The 22,151-nt window shown below is 43.9% G+C and overlaps 1 protein-coding gene across 2 annotated transcripts in view; it reads left to right on the top strand.

Annotated features, from left to right (window-relative positions):
* The window catches only part of nrg3b (neuregulin 3b), a 179,045-nt gene extending 159,879 nt beyond the window's left edge, over positions 1–19,166 (top strand). For both annotated transcript variants that reach the window (XM_034570587.1, XM_034570588.1), the window contains 4 exons: positions 2,003–2,129; positions 7,765–7,874; positions 14,463–14,645; positions 17,938–19,166. In XM_034570587.1, the coding sequence (XP_034426478.1) occupies positions 2,003–2,129; positions 7,765–7,874; positions 14,463–14,645; positions 17,938–18,691 (1,174 nt within the window). In that variant the 3' untranslated portion in view covers positions 18,692–19,166. The remainder of the gene's footprint in view (positions 1–2,002; positions 2,130–7,764; positions 7,875–14,462; positions 14,646–17,937) is intronic.
* Positions 19,167–22,151: the final 2,985 nt, after the last annotated feature.

The following is a 22,151-nucleotide window of genomic DNA, read 5'->3' as shown; positions in this document are numbered from 1 at the left end:
AAAGTTTAGTAATTAGAGGAAGTGGCGTGGCAGTGGGACTATCATCACAATGATGCTGGTGTTTGCCAAATATCCCATCGTTGCTGATTATCTTGGGCAAAGAACAGCAGCGAACATGAACTAATAACTACTGTAATATATTTTACTATACTATATAATGTAGTAAGCTGATCTATAATAACTGGGCCTGGGCTGAATTGAAAGAGTCATGAGTATTTTTCTGCTTTCGCTGTTTCATAATGTGTCGTTTAAGTATTTAAAGTGAGTCGTCCCACAGACCATTAGTTAGTCGCACTTTGTCTTGTTCTTTTTAACAAGTTCAGACGTTTGCCTCCTTAATTTTAACATCTCGCCACGTCCTTTACTCGGGGAAACGTGTAGCGGGCCTCTGCTGCGGAGAGAGTTTAGCAACCTAGTATTTAAAAATGAACATTTAATGGTGAATTAACATTTAATCCCAAAGTCTTAAACATCAATTAATTTTTAATCCAATCAAAATTTAATCCAAATGAAGCAACATTCTCAAATTCCATGTTTAGCAAAGCTCAGAGATGGAATTTTACTTTTTCTTTCACACACTCGGTTCAAAGGGGCCTTTTTATGGTTCTGGCTAACGAGTGGAAGTGATTCTATTGGATAGGTGAAAAGAAATTAAGCTATTTATGTTGCACGAAGACAAGGACGTCTGCTTAAGTCTCCAGATGCACAAATAAATGAAACCCCCCCCAGCACCATGATTGTGACATGTTTTCTTCACTAGATCACACATACATGTAATTTTCCTTTGATTAAAACATGTTAATAACCAGAAAGGTTCCTGAAACCTTCACTCTGTGATGTGAGAATCTAAACTCGTGTCTCCGGTTGTAGTTTTCTCTGGAAAATCTTTTTTTCACCGGATTTATCTTCTGACTTTCTTACGTTGGAGTTGTATTACAAAGGCATGAAATGGACGTTTCACAGTTGATTGCCTCGATTCAATTTTCCCTTGTGCAACACATCTACTCTCCCAATGCTATTTTTGAAGCCTTTGTGAGAAATTCTAACAACCATCAAACGTACAGTCACAGCTCTGGAAGGAAAAAAATACCCATAAGTGAGAGTAAAGTGACTGGTCCTCATTCTGACACTTTTACATTCCAAGATTCATTCTCAAAGATTGACTTTCAAGTGTCAGAGGAAGTTATGAAATCTATTGTCACATTTCTAACGTGTGTTTGTGACGGGAAATCAATACTGAACAGGGGAATGAGCACTTTACTGACAGAGTTCTACAAATATGTGGAATAGTATAAAGTAGAGTAGAGTAGAATATAATAGAATAAAATAGAAAGAGCATAATATAGTGAATAAAAATAGGACAGAGTACAGTAGAATAGAACAGATTGCAGTAAAGAACAGATAAGAGTAGAATATAGTAAAATAGAATAGAACAGAGTAGAATAGAATATAGTAAAAATAGAATAGAACAGCGTAGAGTAGAATTGAGAAGAATATAATACAGTATAGTAGAATGAAATTGAATAGAGTAGAACAGAGTAGAATAGAGTAGAGAAGAATCAAATAGAGTAGAATAGAAAAGATTAGAGTACAATAGAATCGAATAGAGTAGAATGTAGTAGAATAGAACAGATTAGAGTAGAATAGAATAGGAAGCCTTTTTGTTATTGTACAAGAGAAAGCAGACATTAGAGGTGCTACTTCTGAAAATTGTGCAAATTTATAAAAGATGCATGGGCTTCTTTCTCCGCACGTACACAGTAAAGTGTGTTCTTGCAGTACACGTGCGTCTTAAGAGCCACAACACTCATAGAAATCAATGTCTGCACTAAAAGAAAACAGGTACAGAGTATTCTCATTAGTGAGAGGGAAGGAAATATACTGACCACAGCAGAAAAAACACCACCACCACGGTTATCTCGGCGAAGAAAGCCTCTCCGGGTTGAGAGTAACTGTATATTTGACTCATAACATTGCAAATCTCTCTCTCTTTCCTCCACAGGAGACACAGGGAAAAACTCCAGGCTCATTTCTCTGATAGCCGCAGCCTGAGGGACTGCAGTGTCCACGCCTCTGGCCTCATGTCCAAGTCCACTCCCAGGCTCCAATACAGCCTGCAACTCCAGAAGGTAAACATTCATGCAATACTAATTATAAATCCTAATCATCATATTCAGCTTTATATATGTACTTATATATGTATATGTATATATGTGTATATATATATATATATATATATATATGTTTGAAGTATTTCTCTGCGGAACAAACCAAACAGTTTACAGAGAGCTTGTCAGGATGATGTACGATACATGTCTTAATAATCTCTCTCTTGGCTGGAGCCTGTTGTTCACACTCGTATCTGACATCTGAGCTGAGAGACGTTGGGGAGTTATAGTTTAAAATAAATGCCTCGCGTGTTATACGGGAAAAATCTGCTTGTCACGCTCACAATGACAGATTCCTGTGACAAACTGCAGATTGGAAATTCTAATCTGCAGTGTGTCGGGAATCTGGAATTCACCATGCAAGCGCAGCAGCAATACTGTAGAGTAGAAAAACAGGGTTTAATGTTTCACCACTGACAATAGGCCGAGAGTGTATTCTGCAGGTGCGTCGACTTTTTGTGTTGAAAATGTTGACTTTGCAAATGGAACTTTTTTTTGTGGACCAAGAGTTGGAAGATGGAGGTTTGTGCAAAAAGTTATCAAGTTGTTTACTCCCAAAGAAAAACGCAAACCAAGATGTAAGTGGTCAAAAAGGACAAAATCGACTTTGGGCAGCTGTTTGTCATGATAACAAATCACACAGACAAACTCCTGGTTAAGTAAAAAAAAAAAAAAAAGAAATGTGACCCAGTCAATAACAGAAGAGGTGGTGGAGGAGGAAGATGGCACTAATGAGCCTGATGTCGCCACTGACTCCCGAGGTAATTGCGGCCTAATGGACACTTGTAAAGGTCTCGTCGGGAGTGCGCTCGCCATTACGCGTTAGCATTTCCCCGAATGCACCGGAAAACGGTCACATATTGTGTTCATTCATTATCGTTTGTTTTTGAAATTTGTGTTATTGTGCTGGTTTCTTTCATCCTTTGAAGAAAGTTGTGCCCACCTCTCCTCCCTTGATCCTTTCCCATCATGTGCACCTGATCTATATAAAGGTGGAACTTTCTTGGTTTTATAAAAATCATAAATATTTAGTTTCTTCTGCAATATGCACGTGTAAATGTAAACACCCAATTTTACTTTACTGATTACGCCTCAGACGGCGCGAACATTCGTCTTCCGACACATTTAGGCGACAACAGATGTATTTGTTGTCATCAAAAAAAAAATTCCTCTCTCAGGTTCAGCCTTGTTCTGTCATCTCTGCATTCGCCAAACGTAGCCTATGCCGAGGCTCTTTAATAATGCAACAGCGCCTAGTGTCACCCACTGAAACAAACACCCCTGAAGCAAGCCCCACCCACAGAACTGCAGTTGGCACGATCTGAGAGCTTTCCGAGGATGTCGTTTTAAATTACGGCTCTGAGCGGTTGACGTGTGAGAAGTGGTACGACATTTTATGCAAATCTAGTCGCTGTTAAGTAGCTGTGTTTTTCGGTGGAGTGAAAAAGAAAAAGAAAAACACAGGTTTAAAATGAGCCGGAGCGCAGCGGATGTTTTCAGTGGCGCCACAGAAATATTCATGACACTCTGCTGAGAAACCTTGAAAGTGTAAAGAGTCCCAAAAGTTCCACTGACACAAAACCGTTCTCGGCGCAGTTTAGTGCATTTCAGTCAGATGCAGGCCCGGTGTCCCATGGCACAATCGCAGGGTATTGTATTAACACTACGACTGTGAGGACGTGGTGACAGGAATATATAGTGAAGCCCCCTATCTACACTGAGCCGGACACAGCAAACCAGAGAGAGAAATACAGCAACACGGAAACACGAGCTATACTAGGAGAGTGTGAGGGAAGCTTGAGGTGGGATGTGAAAGATCTCTGGCTATAAGCGCCCAAGAGGGTGTGTGAGCTGCACACACAGAAGATTAACAAGTGAAACCTATTTTTCCACATGTTTGACACAGCGAGCCCTGACCACTGCTACTCTCCTCCCACTCGCTCAGCCTGCTGCCATCTTGTGCCGTGGGCGGTGCGGTCCTAAAAGTTCTCTGGGTTCTTCTTTAAAGTTGAACTGACACAGAGTGGAAACGCTTCAGATGGAAGAACAGAAAGAAGTGTTCTTCAGGAGGCTTGAAAGCATTCGATGCAAACTACTCAGCGGTTTCTACCGTGTGCGATTGAGGCAGGAGCGTTGAGGATGAAACCAAAGTACCTTTTGGTCCTGGTCTTCCACATGTCAAACTCTATGATAAACCGATGCACTGCTGCAGTGCCCTTCGCGGAAATATAGAGCATCAACTCCCTGAAAGACTTTTTCCCCTCAAGGTGCAAAGCAAAGTCTCCATATGCTGACGTCAATGTCTGCATAGATCACAGATCACTAAACCTCTTGGTACCGACACACCTGCACTCACATAGCTGACTTCTCTGTGCACCAGCAGGTACTTGTAGACATCCCTGTTTGTTCCATCTGTGAGGGCAAATGCATGTGTGCAAATCTGGAAAGGTTCCTGTGCATATGCTCCCTCCATCTGTTGTTGTACAGTTAATAAGTTTGAATCGCCAGGTGACAAAAGGTCAAAGGTGACAAAAGACCCTTGATTGACACTAGAGACCCCCTGAAAGCCTCAAAAGCAAATTCTGGGGGTCTCTGGAAAAAATTGTCATTATATATTTAAATATATGTCAATAAAATGTATTTTTAAAGTACTATGAGGTAGGCAGGGTTTCCACTACTTTCATTTTGCTACCGCGGCTCGTCCCTGCTTCAGGATTGGGGCAGACATGAGTATCCTGTGCTGTATGACCCTGTATGTCCTATGTCCTATGTCCTATGTCCTCCCTCCTCACTCCCTCACTGATCTGCAGTTAACAATAAACAGCAACACTAATCCGAGGTCACTAGGATCCGAACACTCCTTGAAGTTTACTTTGTGTTTTGTTTGATTCTCTCCAGAGTTCGTTGCCACCGGGTATTTCACAAACTGTTATTATGGCTCCTTTCAGAAACGCTTTTTAAAAATCAAAAGAGAAATGGAGAAATCGTATCGCATCGTTAAACACGTGCCACCTCCCCCCCACTGTTATTTGAATCAACACCTCAGCGGCCATAAAACTGCATCTGTAATAAAAAGTGATGGAGTGTGCACCCGTGAGACACACGCCGCTGAAACAGACATGCACCGACATGAAGGAAAAGGGGCACAGAGGCCGAGAAGACTCAAAGAAACTCAATTCCCATCAGCCGGAAGCTGGAGCGCTGCTAACTGACTATTCCAGTCTTACTCCAAGAAGAAACCGAGTCACCCTCAGGAGCGACAGGAAGCTCTGGGGGCGAGGCTACTGTATGAATACTGCACGGGGACACGGAGTGAACGGGGCCCCAGACCAGAGCTTTGTGGACCAAAACATCTCTAATATGCCACGAGGCTTCTGTTACACCAAAGTCAAGTGTATAAAGCTCCGAGGTCAAAAGACACAGTGTCTTCTTTCTGCAGAGTCGATACTGCACCAATTTCTGAACACCAAAGTCATTTTCAAATGATGTTGTCAGAGACGTGAGAACAGGCGGCATCAGGCGCAGAAGAGCGTGTTTGAGTTCAGTTTGTGGAAGGAAGTGACACTTTAATCTGCTGGGACAGAAGCAGGGAAGCTTCTGTAGATATCGGCCAGTGCAGACAATTAATAATGTTACACACTATGTGTATTGTGCATAATTATTTAACATGCTGATATCTGGAAGAGCGAAAATGGTGTTTGCTGTCAGTCTTGGGTCGGAGAACTAACACATTGCTCAGATTCAGTAGTTTCCCAGTTGGTCTTAGGAGTTACCTCGTTTTATGAATGGTCAAATATCCCATCATGCACCATTCATGCCCTATGATTTGATTGTAGACTGTGTAGAAAGATGGACAACATGACAGCTGCCCAAAAGGTGCAGCAAAATCGCCCCCTGATGGCCGGCTGCAGAACAGGTTGAAATCCACCTCCTCCCTGTTAGCAGATGGGACAATGGACAAACTAAAATGTCCTAGTACACTATAAATATATCTAATCTTAAGATTTCTGTCATTTTATAGTTCTTATCATACTGAGGTATTTTTAAAATGCAAATTTCCGGTATTAGTTGATGGCTAATGTGCGAGACCCCGGCTCCAAATGACATCAACAGCACAAGATGGCGCCCTCATATCCAGAATATTTCACGGCACGACTTTGCATAGAGCTCAAAGTTGGTGAACTTTCACCTGCGATATTCGCTTCCCACATCACGTATGTGTGACCATGTCCTCGCTGTGCACAACAGGAGGAAGCGCAGACGCCTCATCCATCTTTATACACAGTGTATTGATTTGATGGCAGTTAAAGGCGGAGTGCTGCTGCTCTGAATGCACGGGGTTGCTCTACTCCTAAAGTCGGTTTATGTTGTTCTGTCGGGCTCCTGTATTTTCCCTCTGTCTCCCCTTGAAACGAATCCACTTTGCTCCGTGTTTATCTAAAGCTGTCACGAGTGGCATAAAATCAGGCAGAAAGTGAGATCGCAGGGAACAAGTGGAATGGGTTACGCCACGCGGGTCGGCCATTGTCTGCCAGAAACTATTTATTTTATCCCCCGACGCAGATATCATCCTCCAGGAAAAGTTTGCCACAGCAATTGCTCCAGAAAGTGCGGCGCTCTCTCCGCCCGCAGGGTATATGAGAGGGTGGCCAAAAATGATCCTATTTTCTTGCCCGGCTAGTGCACAGCAGTAACTGCTCCCACTGGGAGTCTGGGGTGCGAGGGAGAAAAAGAGGCTTATCGGCCAATGAGAGCCCGGGACCGCTTCTAAGTCACATGCAGTCGCTTTAATGATGTACAATCAGAGGGAGAGAAAGGGCAGCGGCAGGAAGTACTGTAACTGGAATAACAGAATTATCTCCTGACTTAGTGCTTCACAGGGGGGGGGGGGGTTCACGGGGCATTCACGGCCGCAGTGCCAGAGTTTTGTCTCAGGCCCCGTTGTGAGATAATGGTGTTAATTCTGATAAGAATAAAGGGAAAGAATACGAGGGGAGAAATACTTTAGGAAACTATTAATGTAATCTCGTGTAGGATTAATTCCTGATTGCGACAGGAGCGCTGCGAGGGCCAGTGTGGAGTTTAAGCACCAAGCGTCCCCTCCTAAGCTGCAGTTTTAAAAATGTACAGTGTAATTAAAGACACCCTGCGTGAGACGCCGAGAAATCAAATACCAATATAATTTTTATCACCTGCTTGTTTCGAGGTTGTCGGCTTAGGTGAAGCACCTTGTAAGTTGGATTTAGAGAAGTGCTCTGTAAATAAATATGATTATCGTTATTGTTATCAAGGGGGGTTGCATTAGGGAGAGAACATCCTCAGCCTAACTGGGGATTTAACCCTGAGTGAGGACGCGCCGCTGAGCCACCAGCATTGTACATCAAACCCTGAGCTTACTCCCTGCGTTGTTTCACGGTATCACTTCCACCTGAACGTCTCGTGTGAGGATGTTGATCATTGCGATAAATGAATCCAAGCTGAGCTACAATAAAGACATCTTTTACAGAGCGTAGAGAATAACGAAGACGCATCCTGAAGCCACAATTACCATGTTTTATAACCGTACCCGCTGTTTCTTCTTCATGTTTTTTTGCAGAGCTGCAGTTCTCATGGATCATCTGTTAAGGGCGGCAGCGCGGCCCCAGGCACATCCACGGTGCCCCCTCCTCTTCTCGGCAGAGCGCTGTCCAAAGGGAAACGCTTCAGGTGAAAATGTGACATCCTTTTTAATTTCCAGCCCCTGTTTCATACTGTATCTTTCACTCCGTCAGCGTATATCCAGATATAAAAGGCAGCCGAGTGAGAAATTCAATCATCCTGCAATATGGCCGAGAATAGAGACCTCCAAATAATAAACAGATCATTTGTAAAATTGTTAGAGAGATTGATGGTGATTGTGAGTTGGAGCAGCGTTGTTAATATACAGTATATCTCGGGTGCGTGGCCAACGCCATAAGCTTTGCCAGCGGGAATATCCTTAGTCAGATTCAAGGGTTTTATAGCAGGAGTGTTGCTATGGCCACTTTCATAAAAAGAAAATTAGAGGCTCTCAAAAAAAATCGGCGGCATCTTTATGAATTGGGTTGTATCCAGTAAATTGTGCAAAGTGATTACATGTGCACTCAGGCAGATTGTGAAATGACTACTTGTACACTGATGGGGGGGTGAGAGATCCTCTGATGAGAAGCAAATTTTAAATGTGCAGAGTTAAACATTGGTTCCTTTCATGCTGTCCTTCAAATGACGCAGGGATCTCTGATGCAGTGGTGCTTTGTTGTCAGAGTATCAAATGCCGCCGTGTACAAATAATGCAGGGATGTGGGTATAGATGCAACAGTGGCTCCGTCAGGGATGTTTACAGAACGCCTTCGCTTCCCTTTGACGATGCGGGCGCAGGCACACTTTGACAAGTGATGACATTCAAACACACAAGCTGCAAGAAGTAATTTCAACAAATGTTTATCACACGAAGCCCTAAGATTGCTGAAAAATGTTTGCGTGCTGCTAAATGTCTACATTGCACTCGATCTAATGGTGTGGAGTGGCTGTGGAATAAACTCTGTAGCTGTTAGAGACTGTGCGTACGTCTCCATATATTCATTTACAATGTCATCACATTGCTATGTGCATTAGACAAGCTTTCAGCGTGATGTAACAAGAACATACTGTGCAGGCTGCACAGTGATTAGAGGCAGCGATGTTTGGGGAGATAATGGCGAGCTCAGGTTGTGTGTGTATACAGGCAAAGGGAGTTTTTTCCATGTCTGGTTGACTGTGATGACAACTTCAGTGAAAACCCCGCTGAGGCGGCATGTTGATCTCTGTTTTAATGGACCAGTCATGTGTCACGGAGGGAAAAGTTTTTGGTCACGTGTGGCTGCAGGGATGGTGCCAACTTGTCCTGCGGCACAGTGTCACGCAGGTGCCTCCGCGCGGAGGGCAGCTGACAGTCAATCATCTGTTCAGCTTGTTGTGGGGGTGGGAGGAGGCGGGTGGAGAACAAGACTGTGATGGATGATGTGGAGACGCTTGCAGCTATTGACCTGAAAAACTAGACCATATTGTGAGCTATCAGGAGAAATGCCCCATAAAAATCATGTCAATATGTGCCATCAATACAGCTGCCAAAGGTTACCTGCGCATCATAGGTTTCATCACTGGGTCTGTGCAGATTGATTCACCTGCTCGGATGCAGACTGGATCTGTTGAGGTGGAATTCTGTTGACTTCACACACAGTAAATCACTTAAGATATAGACATAAGGAGAGAGACAGCCGTGTCGCCTTCTCTCCAACCGACCACAGTCTGCAGCCACACCGGCAGCAGGGTGAGGCTTCACTGAGGCACCGCACCGCTTTGGGAGAAACGCTAAATTTAGCATCCTAACATGGCCACGGTGACGGCGCTAACTAGAGTTGCCAACTTTCTCACGACCAAATGAGGGACAAAAGGTGACACCAGCACGCCACCTTTTCCCCGGCAGTGTGGGTGTGCGTTCGTTTATTCATATTTAATTGGAAACACACAAAAAATATGTATTTTCTATTGAGAGTATGTGAATATGCTTCACAATGACAGATCAAGCAAAAGAAAACATTTCGAATGCAAAAGGAGGGCATGAGTCACAGAGTCGGCTTCTTCCATTGATTTCTTTTCCTGCTCTTGGCTGCCTTTTGTCTTTTTGCCCAGCTGGACTAAAAGTCCATACATGAAAAGTCACAGTTCACAGATGTCTGAAGTTCATTTGAGTTAATCTCCATCTCCAATCTGCGTTTCTCCAGTTTTGATCATTTCATGGGAGAAAATCCGCTGCACAAAGGCGTTTGAGCCTGGCACGCTGAGGACAAATGAGACATGTTGATCGAGCTAGCTTCCCCCTATGTCTTGGAAAAGTGTCTCCCTTGTCTCACTGGTGGTTTCCAGTTTTCTGTATTTCCTCGCGGTGAGCACAAAACTCTCCTTTTGAGGGCAGCCTCCGCCTGCTCCATGCAGGCTCCTCCCAGATCCTGATCCGTCTGATTCACGGCGCCATTTTCTGCTGAGTGAGCAAACCACATCTCAAACATTGCTGCCTTGACATTTGTGCTGAAACTCGTTCTTCTATTAGAAAAACCTACCCTGTTTCCACTGAAGCATCTTCATTTTCAAAATCCAAACTTGTAAACCCCTGTGACGCTGAGCAGGTTTCCCTAAGGGACCAGAAGTATGAAGCAAGAGCTGACCAGCTCTGCAGGAGATGATCGACGTGCAAACATAACACATCATTTCACGCCACTCATTGTCAACAGAAGAAAGACAAATGCACGCAGCTCCTGTTTTCAGGAAGCAGATACTGTGAAGTGGCTGTAGATCCTCATAACAAATGACTCAATATCCACTGACAGCTGATCGCAGGCGTGCACGCAGGTGTTGTGAGCTGTGCGAGCCGGGCAATTAGCTTTCAGAACTTCTTTTGTTTGTTGGCACTGCTCAATAGCTGGTGAACAGAGAGCGGTGTTTCCCCAAAGCTGACATCGGCATTATCTGCTGCATTGGCTATGATGTCTCTAATAACCAGATCCGGACGGTTGCAAAGCTTGATTCGTGCCATTTGCAGTTTCATCACTGTCTCCATAAAAGTCAAGCAACTCCGTCAGACACTGAGGAGATATCTCACGCACACTGGAAACATTTTTCTTTTTCCTTTCCATGAGGCATTGATGGAAACTGAGAAAAACACTGGCTCACTTCGGTCAGAGACTCATCATCCAAAAATATTCCACGGAATCTTTGGTCCTTAAACATTCATCGTGATCTTCTCACCTTCCTCTCCGAGCGCATCTTCTTCACATCATTTGAGTTGTGAAACCAAGCACGGCTGTGTTAGGGAAGATAACTGCGATGTACACGTACGGGGCTACGAGCAGATGTCACGAAGAATAAACCAGTATTTCTTGCACCTTTAGCCCTTGTGGCCATCTTGTGCAGCTTTTTGGAAAGCATGCTTTGTTAGGTGATGCTGAAGGATTTCGTTGAGTCACCCATTTCTTTGCTTTCCAAGTTTGTTGTAGTTGCAGGGTGATAAATCTGGAGGTTTATCCAAAAGCCAAACTGACCAAAATACTCCAGACATTACAGAAACTTGGCAGGAATTGGCAAAGAACAAACCAAATGTTCCCAACTTACAAAACATCCCAGTAAATACAGGACGAACGGCAACTCTTAAATGTTAATTCGTAGCATATAATGCTAACCTTGCTCGCCATCTTACTACAACATGATAGCATGAAAACCTTTGCTAATTTACACTAAATACAAAGTATAGGCTGATGGGAATGTCACTTGTTCCGACGGCCATTTTCGTCATTTGACCTGATGATGGCGCTAGCTCAAAATCAGGTGATCACAGAAGTTAGTCACGAACCGTGAACCAAATGCCATCAAAATCCATCCGACAGTCGACAAGATACAAGATACAAAGATTATCAACATCATGATGGCACGAGGGGAGGACCTATCATCTGTTCAAACTGCCAAGGCAATCAACACATCCATTAAGTAATCTCAAGTGGAGTCAGTGAGTTTCTCACATGCTGAGGAGCAGGCGGAGGAATCCTCGGTATCCAGTGTGAACATCAGAAGTGCCATGTGGGCGTATCCTGTTGCAGCAGGGTTGTTCACCCTTCATGTGAAATACCATCACATGCAGTCTGCCGGTCACTTCTGTCTCCCAGCTCTTCCCAATGAAGGCATGAAGAGAGAGGACCTGATTAAAACATGTGTTGGATTACCCCCCCCCGACCAGGCTTAGCCATTTCATAACAAGAGGCCGTGCAATTTTGGGCGAATTGCAGAGATAAGCAGCTGCCTTTCAGTGACGGACCTTTAACATTTAACATTCATTTATTACAATAGCCTGGTGATTTTTATTCCACAGAAACATATTTTAATGTTTCCAGCTTTCAGTTAATCCTAATTAAAACTAAAAAAGAAAAATCTGCATGGTAATAGGCAACACAACTGACACAATTCAGCTTTATTCATATCAAGTTTTTATAACATCAGTCGATATTAAAGCTAATGCTGGCAAACACCAGAGCCAACATCAGCCATGCTTATTGTTCCATAGCCACGGGCATTTGGAAATTACTGTAGCTGGATATTTATGCGCATGGCGTTCCAGTCTTTTATCAATTAATAACCACATGTCTGAATGATTTAATTTAATGCATTTTTAAAAAAACTAATGAATTAAAACCAATAAGGTGCAAGTATTTAACCTTAAAATAATAGTTTTAAAATCATGTGGTGGTACTGGGGACCAATGGGGCCTCTTTCATGCCCACTCCGAACACCTGTTCTTGCTCTGTGTAACTTTGATGAGCCGAGTTTGATCTCAGATGAGACGTGTGGCAGAGTAAGAAGCTCATTTTGCCAGAATCAGCCCCAGAGAAATGCCAAACTCTAGATCAGTTAAAAAGACACTTGGAAACCGGTGTTTATATTCAGCAAGGAAACTTAAAAATATGGAGTTTGTTGTGTCTTGGTCCAGGAACCCGAGGATCATGGGGAATATAAAACGTTCAGCCGTGTAATCAGTTTATTGATTTGGACGTTCATTTGTGTCGAGCTTTTCAAGAAAGTCAAAGACACTTTACATTCAATTTAATGCAGAGAGACACTAAACATAAAAGACATTACGTCATTAGACCAGACCTCTGTTTTCTGTACATGAGAGCTTGAATTGCTCCCCACCTGTGGCTGTAGAGGGCGCTGCTGCTCAGTAAAAGTTACATCGTGTTGATTTAATGAGAAGCTCGAAATGTTTGGACGTCTTTATAACTTATTAAACAGCAAAAAGAATCACACTTCATACATGTAGAGCCTAGAGCCAAAATCAAAGTGGGAGAATGTTTTGTCACTGATTTGTGTTCAGTGCTTCTATGCAAACACATTTTTCACCCGGCGGTAATAATATGTCAAGTTTTTTCTTTTTTTTTTGTGCTGTTGAACTAACGCGAGTGACCTATTGCTCACAACAGGAGAAACAGAAGCAGGTGAACAACAGGGGAGCCCTCGTATATTGGATTAAACAAATAATAGATGTCTGCATTTCACGCATGCTGTGGGAGCTGTTTGTTCTTGAATGATTTACTCGCACAGCATCTTGCAACATTGTGCTGTAGAACTTTGATTCACATTTGATGTCATTGCTTTATGGACCTGCAGGGATCTGCTTTCGAAATCGACCAACCAATGCCCACTGGACAATTTAAAAAACACAGTGCATTGGCAAAACAAAGCACAGTTTCTAAAGACTGCTGCTGAGATCATTAGCAGCCGCAGGATGTCAATACATATTGGTCATTTAAATGACAGGTTCATGTAATATACCTGTATGTGGCATGTTCTAACATAGTTGTGGGCTCATAGCTACAAGAAACAAAAGGACCTATGAGCCATGCAGGCTGTTTTCTGCTAGCACTAGATGCATGGACATCAATATTCAGATAACCCAGATTAAAGAGAGTGACATCTAGTGGTGAAGTTTTGTGTTGCAGCTGAATACCCCTCACCGCAGTTTATTGACGACCCGTCCCCTGAACAAGCAGTTAAACGTGATGTTGACATGAGTGCTAATCGGACTGTGCTCTGTAACATGTCAACAGGAATGTGGATGGATTATTCTATCAGCAACTCGCGTAAACATCTCAATTGAAATCACGTCTTTTTCAGAATAAGGTCAATAGTCGAAATATTTGGTGTCCATGTTGTCAATATGAGTCAGTCGGTCCAATTAGCCGTCTGACATGGGAGAGCGGGGAAAAACAAACCTCTGACTCCAGTGATTCCCCGAGGTTTTAATGGAGCAGAATCACCAGGACAGAGTGAATCAAACTACAACCTCACAACACAGCTGCTGTACTGAGGCCGAGTGTTATTGCTGCTCTTTGAGTGAGCCATGACATAACTTTAAATGTTTATGTAAATTGTATTGCTCACTGATAAATTACTATTCTTATGCTCGTGTATCTGACACCCGGGCTGATGCTTAGACCTCAATACCAAGTTAATTTAGTCCCCCCCCCCCCCCACACACACACACACACACACACACACACACACACACACACACACACACACACACACGCACACACACTCTAACGGTAGAAAGGTCATTCCATTTTACATGAATGAACAGATAAGAGAAGATAAATCTGACTCTGTTTTTCAATTCGTGCAGCTTATTGAGAAACAATGTTGTTGAATAATGTGATATTTATCCTCATTGTTTGTTTCCCCCTGTGGTTGCAGGAGTAGCTCCCTGTCCCTCAGTCCTGCCCAACAACGGAGGGAGGCTACTTTCTTCAGGACCCCGCCCATTTCCAGAGGGAAACACAAAATAACGACAAACCTCCTGGACGGATCCCGAGTGGTCGGCCATGTCTACAAACACCTGCAGGAGGATGAGTCAACAGACGTGGAGTCCTTAAGAAGGTGAGAGCCTTTTGTCTTTTTTGTTAGTTTTGTCATGTTTGCTCAATCCGCAGTGAGGAAATTCTCTCGGCCTCCCTCCATGCTCAGGTCAAACTCCCAGTTCAGCGAAGATTAACTGAGTTTAAGTTGGAGTGGCAGAGGGATAATTTTTGGGGGGGGGCGAAATGAGTTTATGACTGAAATGCTCTCGGAATCAAATCCTCAAGCTCGTGAAATCTGATCTGGGGGAAATAAATGAGATCTGCTGTGCTCTCCTTCAACTGGGACTGTCACAATTAATTTTGGAAAATACATTTGATCCCAACCGCTCGACAGTATCATGGTGCTGGGGAAGTCCAAGATATCAGCCTGTGTGTGTGTGTGTGTGTGTGTGTGGAGTCCTCTCCACACTTGCCACCGGGGCTGCTGCTGTGAATGAAATGTGTTTTATCCACATGGTTGTATTATGTGTTAACAACCGTGCCAAAACTAATTACCCGATGGGAGCGCACGTTAACGTGAATTTGAAGCTTTTTTTGCGTGGTTTGATTTTGGTTAATTCTTGGAAAATGATGTGAAAGTTTCCTGGTCCACATATCAAAGAAATAATTAAATTTTACAATTTAATTTACTCGCTGAATATGGCTCCATACTGAGCGTCTGCGGCCCTCTAGAACAAGGCTACTAATTGCAAAGGATTAATTTCAGGCCTTCACACATCTCGGATTCTCCTCCTGCTCGTCCTGGTGTCAAGTGAGGACAGCAAGTTGCCCTATTTCCACGGCTCTCGCAAGTAAAGCACGGCTACTGGTGCCGTTTCTGGAGGCTTTAAAAGCAGGAAGGATATTTTTTTTTTTTGGCAGAGCCACCTATCGCCAGTTGCCGATCTGGGGGCTTAAAATAACTTAGATTTTAAAAGCACAGTCTGATCATCCTCACTGGCATCGGTTCAGAGAGGTAGCCTGGTGAGGAATCCTCTTTTTTATCAAAGGCAAGATGTTTGGGGTTGTTTTAAAGGAGTAAGGAGTTAACTCACGTAGAGACAAACTTTCGCATTATTTCACATCAATTAAAACTTTTCCCAAAGATTTTGAGATCATAAATAATATTGATTGATGTATAACGCCCTGAAAAAAAAAGCTGTAAAATATGCATCTCATCGAGGAGTAACCTCAGTGGTGTGATGCCAACTGTCGAGCAGCTCCACTGCCGTTTCCTTTCAAACAACACTGAAAAACATCGATTTATTTCAGATCTTATTTACACACGCGAGAGTCTGAGTGGGGCAGTCCTGTTTAGCATATGGCTCAGAAACAGCCTCATTTCCTGTCAGTGCGTGTGATAGCTGAGCGATGCCACCGCTATCAGGAAGTGTCATTGAAAGCGATGCCACTGCGCTCACTTAAAGCGCCGAGCAACGTTGCCATTAGCTCGCTTACCTGACTAAGCTTTACAGTGACTTGGAAGATACAGTGCAACGCTGCCAAAAGTCTTTATGTGACCTATTTCCATAATTTCCATTTTTTAAACAAAGCTCCATGTGGCTCAGCAGTTCTTTCAAACGGTTGCGCGGAGAAATCCTCCAGGACCACAACAGCCTCCCTCCTCACACACACACACACACACACACACACACACACACACACACACACACACACACACACACACACACACACACACACACACACACACACACACGTGCCCAAGCCCACATGCAGAATAACAAACTAACTAGCTAACTCTGTTTTAATTTTTTATATCACAAAGGCCAAAATCTGTGTGCTATGAGCAATTCAATCCAACTGAGCTTTACGTGTTTAGGAGAACATCTGTAAAGAAAGGGCTCCTCATCTTTTGGGCCATAAGACTGCGTTTGCACGGTGAAACAGTTTAGATCTAATTAGCCATTAATGCTTCCCTCGCAGATCCGTCAGTCGGATCTGGCTTTCCCTGGCCTTCAGGAGGTTGAAATGACCTATTTCTCGACTTAGCAGCCATGCAACACCAAGCTACCGAGCTTACAGCCTCTTCCTCCTCCTCCTCCTCCTCCTCCTCCTCCTCCTGCCCCCACCTCTCCCTTGTTGCCATGGATACACCCTCTCATCTCTGGGAAATGAGAAATGGGAGGTGGAAAGGAGAGTGAGAGAACGCAAGATGGAAAGTGAGGAAAGAAGGGAGATTGGGCAGAGATGATGGGAGTGAGGCGGAGGAAAGATGGAGGCAGAGAGAGAGAAAGTCTTTTTTTTTTTTAAAGACAGAGAAACAGAGAAAAGGAGAGGACAGCAAACAAACAAGAGAATACTCCTCTTCCATGTTTTCAATTTCGTGACAACAAATCCCTGCAGAGTATTGTCGGGTTTAATTATCTCCTGTCAAAACATATATTTACCCATCACAGATAAGGACGGAATTGAAGGCAAATTTGCTATGGGAGTTATTTTTAGATGTGTTTTGATCTGCTGGGTTTACCTCCAGCTTGCATTCGTCCTTCTAATACCGAGGGAGGAGTGGGAAAGTAATTTAATTATTTAAACTTGGTTATGCTACAAACAGTCTCTGAGAGCTGACAATAACACTGGCGGTCTCCTAAGGCTGCGCCGACTCTAAATGTGAACGGAGTCTTTAGTGACAATATTAACTCCTGTATATACAAACTGTGAATAAGTTTCTGGCTGTGCTGTGTTATTTTCATTTTGAACACGATGCTTTCAGAGCCCGTAGGCAATGTGCCGCGACGCGCCGGATCCATTCTCATGCAAACATACATGCTGAGATTCTCACGCCCACCAACACACCTACCTTCACCTTAAATGTCACATCATAAGCCTGTCAGACGAGACGTGCTCGGTGAGACAGTCTAATGAGACTTTCAGATACTATATTTAGACCCACATGTAAAGCCATAGAGGCGAAATATTATTTTTTCCACATACTCTCATGGGCCAGGGTCAGGAATCCGGCAGCTGTGTTGCTAAAGCCTTAAATCTCTGATAAGGCAGTCATGACAGAAGGGATTTTTCCGTTAAGCATTCATGCAGCAACAATAAAGGCTGCTCATGCTGAGGATTATAAATAATTACACAAAGATTATGAGAGAACAATACATAAATAATAATAATTTCGTTGGGGCAAGATGGTTTTTTACCGGGACTGAAATTAAATGGTGAAAAGCACAGGAGAATGGCAGCTTTATTTCCATTATCTATATTACTCTTTTATTCCTCTTAGGATATGAGTGTGTAGGACAAAAAATGTCACAGTATAAATCACCTGGTCTCATTCTTACCATTTCTACCCTCTCTTCTGCCTGAAGGTGTGATTCTGCCAGTGGAAGGGTCGGCGCCCTCCTCAGCAGGACCTCACTCGCCCACTTCGCAGCCAAAAAGGGATGGACCGAGGTTCCCTGCACCCGCCTGGATAAGGGAGCAACCTTCCTACCACCCTCCCTTCGCACCCGCTCCGTGCCCATCATCCCCTCCCTCCAAGCGGCTGACCTCGAAGCCGGGCGTGCGGATACGAGCGAGCGGAATCAAGGCGGGCTCCTCAAGTGGCACCCTGTGCTGGCTGGAAAGACGGCCGTGCCCATTAGCAATTCTCCCTCTCGCCCCTGTGAGACCGCGGGGCTGCCGCCTGGTGTTCTGCCCAGCAGTGTTAGCCCCCCTGCCACCGCCGCGGCTCCGCTGGGCTCGTTGAGGAATCCCAGCTCCGCACCACCACCCTTCTCCGCTGAAATCACAGTGGAACTCGTGCAGGAATTAAAACAGAAAAGCCTTTCCAGCTCCGTGAAAATGTCTGGCTCTCACAACGAGATCCACCACGGTGGCAGAAACACTCTCGAGACTGGAAGTGTGCAGGAGTCGGAATGGCAAAGTGTCCAATATTCAGCCAGAGCTCTGCACACAGGCAGCGGGACCAGAGGTTCGAAGGCAGTAGGCCAAAGAGAAGCCCGGGGACAGTGCCAGGGTCAGGCGTCCCTCGTGTACGGAGGCGCAAACTGCTCCCTGGCCACCAGAGGACCCAGCTGCAGAGGAACTGGAAACGCTCATGCCAAGCCCTCTACAAGCTGATTGGATTAACTCTGTAAAGGCTTCACAGACACTGTTTCCAATAACTGTATACCTTTGCTGGTGGCGCAGGATGGTTAGCAGGTGGGACCATCTGTGTGGCCACGCGGACCAACACCAGATGGCAGCCGATCTTGAAGGACCGTGCACAGATTGAACTGCGGAGGGACGGACACAAACAAAAAGACATGAAATTACAAAAGACAAACAGACAAACCAACACACAGTGTGAATAAATGTGAAAAACAAATCCGCGACTGGAGTTGGGAGCTTGATAGTGTATTGGGAAAAAAAAAAAAAAATATGCCACTATTTAAAGAGGAGCTTCTACTTAGAAACCAAAATAGTGTGTCATCTCTATGTTGTTTCTCTAATGTAAAGAAATGAAATTATATATGTCATATAATATATGTCATATAGACGTATATATATTTGACATACAATTGTGACAAAATAAAGACTAAGATAACAGTGTTAATTAAGGGCTTCGTGCATCTCATACATTCCCACCACAGAGAAAAATCTTGCATTTTGTTGTCTATGATATAATGTACAAAGTAATCAGTATAAACACCTAAGATGTATCTCCATGGCAACAGACACCTGTGGCATGCTTTTCTTCATGTTTTTTTAGAGCGGACTTAATCGTGCACCTTCCATATGTCAAACCTAAAAACAGCCACATCAATTACGAATAGCTGATTCTTCCAGGTGTCTTATCTTCAGGTGTGTCGGCGACAACATCCAAACCGGCACCTGGTTTTAAAGGTTGGCTGGCGACGGGAGGTAAAGATGGTGCAACAGGGAGGAGAAAGTACTCCACACTCCCCCCCCTGCCCCCCTTCCCAACATTTTCTTCTTTTATTCTCAAGTTTCTACGAGTATCTTTCAATGTCGCTTAGCTATAGTCAGCAGACGATAAACGGATAAAGGTTTCGGTGATGGAGCATGAACACCGTGGGTGAGAAAAAAGGGGGTTTTCAGATGTTGTTAATGCTTGAAGCACTTTGTGAGATTGCCCAACGCTGTCACTGAGCTGGCAATGCAGTCTATTTTCATTATTTACCTTAATACCGCGCCCATAGGCTAGCACCACCAAAGTAGAACCACTTCACTGTTTTGTGCTGCAGCCATGGCCACGAGCTTTGTGGCTGGAAATGAAGCAGGGCGGCAGACGAGGCGAGTGCAATTCTTTATTTCTGCCTCATTTACGTCGAAAACAGTGCATCTGTGTGCCCACCTTTCCGTTTCCATAGTGACTCCAGCAAGGTAAGTTGTCCATGACTCACAAACTTATGGTACATGACTGAGAATTCTCCCACGAGGGGAAATTTAGCCAAGGCAGGTGCAAGGGAAAGATAAAATAACCAATAAACAGAAAATATTTAGGATTCTAAATACATAGAGCGACTGTTGGCGAGAACCCACCCGCACATTTACTGAATTTTCAGATGTTTCCAGATTTACATATTGTATTTACCCTGCAGTGTAAGACCACACAGGTGTGCAAATATAGACGAGAGACAAATTAAAAAAGAAAAACCCGAATAACTAAGTGGAGAAACATGGAGGATGAAAATGGAGGATGAAAACGATGTGAATGATACGCTGTACGCCTTCGTAGTCACGGGGTCCCAACCCGATTTGGTCTGTTAGCAAATGTCCATGTCTGTAATCAATATCAGGTCAGGGATTATCTGTAGCCCGCAGGCTGATGGTAGTTCAATACTTTACTGACGCACCTATTTCTATATTCATCCCTGCCCATTCACAGCAGCTACTAATATTAAAATTTGTCTAATTTGTCAAACATTAATGCTACTGGTAAAAAAAATTAATTTGTAATTTTTTTTTTTTATCGTATACACCGATTTAACTGAACTTAAATGGACGTTGCCCACTTTGCTGTGTATTTTCGTCTAATTTCGTTTTTTGTCAATGATCTGGAGACATCTTGGTCTTTGAGAACGATGACGCATCTCTTCTTCCTCCCACTATCCAGAAATGAAGCTAAACTATTCTGGATCCAAATGTTGGCGTCTGCACAGAGGCGATTGGGAGGCGGAGCCGTGATTGTGCCATTGTACCGTCGCTTCATGCGTTCGACCAATCACGAGTCAGTCACAGCTGTCAATCAAGATGTTTTAGCATCGAGCATCCAAGTAAAACGAAAATTCCCAGGAAATAAGAATTACCAGGTGGAAATCAACACGCTTTGGTTTTACTTTTCGAAAGCCCTCATGTTTTCCATCTTAACAAAAAAAAAAGCTCCATGTCATCACTCTCCTTTACTGGTCTTTGAAAATTGATCTTGCTTTAATAATAAATTCCTATAATCACCATGGTGACAGCACCAGTACAACACCCCAAAAAACGTCGGTACAGTACTCAAATTTGAAACTGGAAATAACAGGGCTTGAGTGGATTCCTGTCGGATCAGTCTCCTGCCGGTGTGGCACTAATGAGAGGCCATGTGGATTTGAAAAGGAACGGATCGCTCTTTGATCCGAGCCTGCGCTGAACACTGGGAAACGCCGTTTGAAGCACCAGTCGAAGAGAGGCCCAATCTCGCTGATTGCTGACAGGCTTTTCTCACCAACTGAACATCTGAGCCAAGGAAACCGGGGGAAGACCCGCCTGAAGCTACGTGACTCGGTGAACTGCAGCTGTTACTGTAATCAACACAGAAAAGGAGAAGATTGTGAATTTTACAGCTGCCGGGGTTCAGTCGACGGGAAAAAATCAAACTGCTATTCCACATTGTTTCAAATGTATTTTTAGGGGATATTTTCCAAAAGATTGAGAATTTCTTTTTTGAATCAAAGGAATTTCACTCTTGCCAGTGAAAATCTTGACGTTAAAAACTCTTGGTTGTACTTTGTGACAACATGAGATGGTTGTGACTTTGTCGGGGGGGGGGGGGGGCTGTAACGCACAGGAGCAAGGACAACGCCGAGGAAGATTAAAGAGTAAGCGTTCTCATTACCTGAGACGAGCCAGGTTTGTTGGAGGTGGGCCCTGTAGCCGTTAGATTAATCCTCACCGGTGTTGACTGTTTTATGTTTCTGAGGAATGTCACACACACACACACTGGCCTCGCTCGCTCGGTGTGAGAGGAATACTAATGTGCCATAGGTGCAAGGGGACGGAGAGGTCCCCCACCAGATGGCGTGGAGATTATGAGGACAGCAGGTCGGCATGTGTAATGCAGCACTACCAGTGTGGATGTCTGCTAACATCTCTCACCAGCTCCCCTCAACGCGGGAGAACAGGTGATACACGACACATCCGCCGACTGTGATCAAACAAAGAGACAATTTTCCTCCTGAAATTAAAACATGATTTATTTATTTAACGCCCTAAAACAATGAGATCTGGGATATTCTGTCTGTGCAAATGGTTTGGAGAGGCTTAGCGTCTAAAACTGATGAATGTTTAATGCAGCAGAAGTTAGATTTTCATT

The sequence above is a fragment of the Hippoglossus hippoglossus genome, chromosome 19 (assembly GCF_009819705.1).
Source record: "Hippoglossus hippoglossus isolate fHipHip1 chromosome 19, fHipHip1.pri, whole genome shotgun sequence".
Classification (NCBI taxonomy): domain Eukaryota; kingdom Metazoa; phylum Chordata; class Actinopteri; order Pleuronectiformes; family Pleuronectidae; genus Hippoglossus; species Hippoglossus hippoglossus.
Note: the sequence above shows the minus strand (reverse complement) of the source record. Positions and strands in the feature narration are given on the sequence as shown.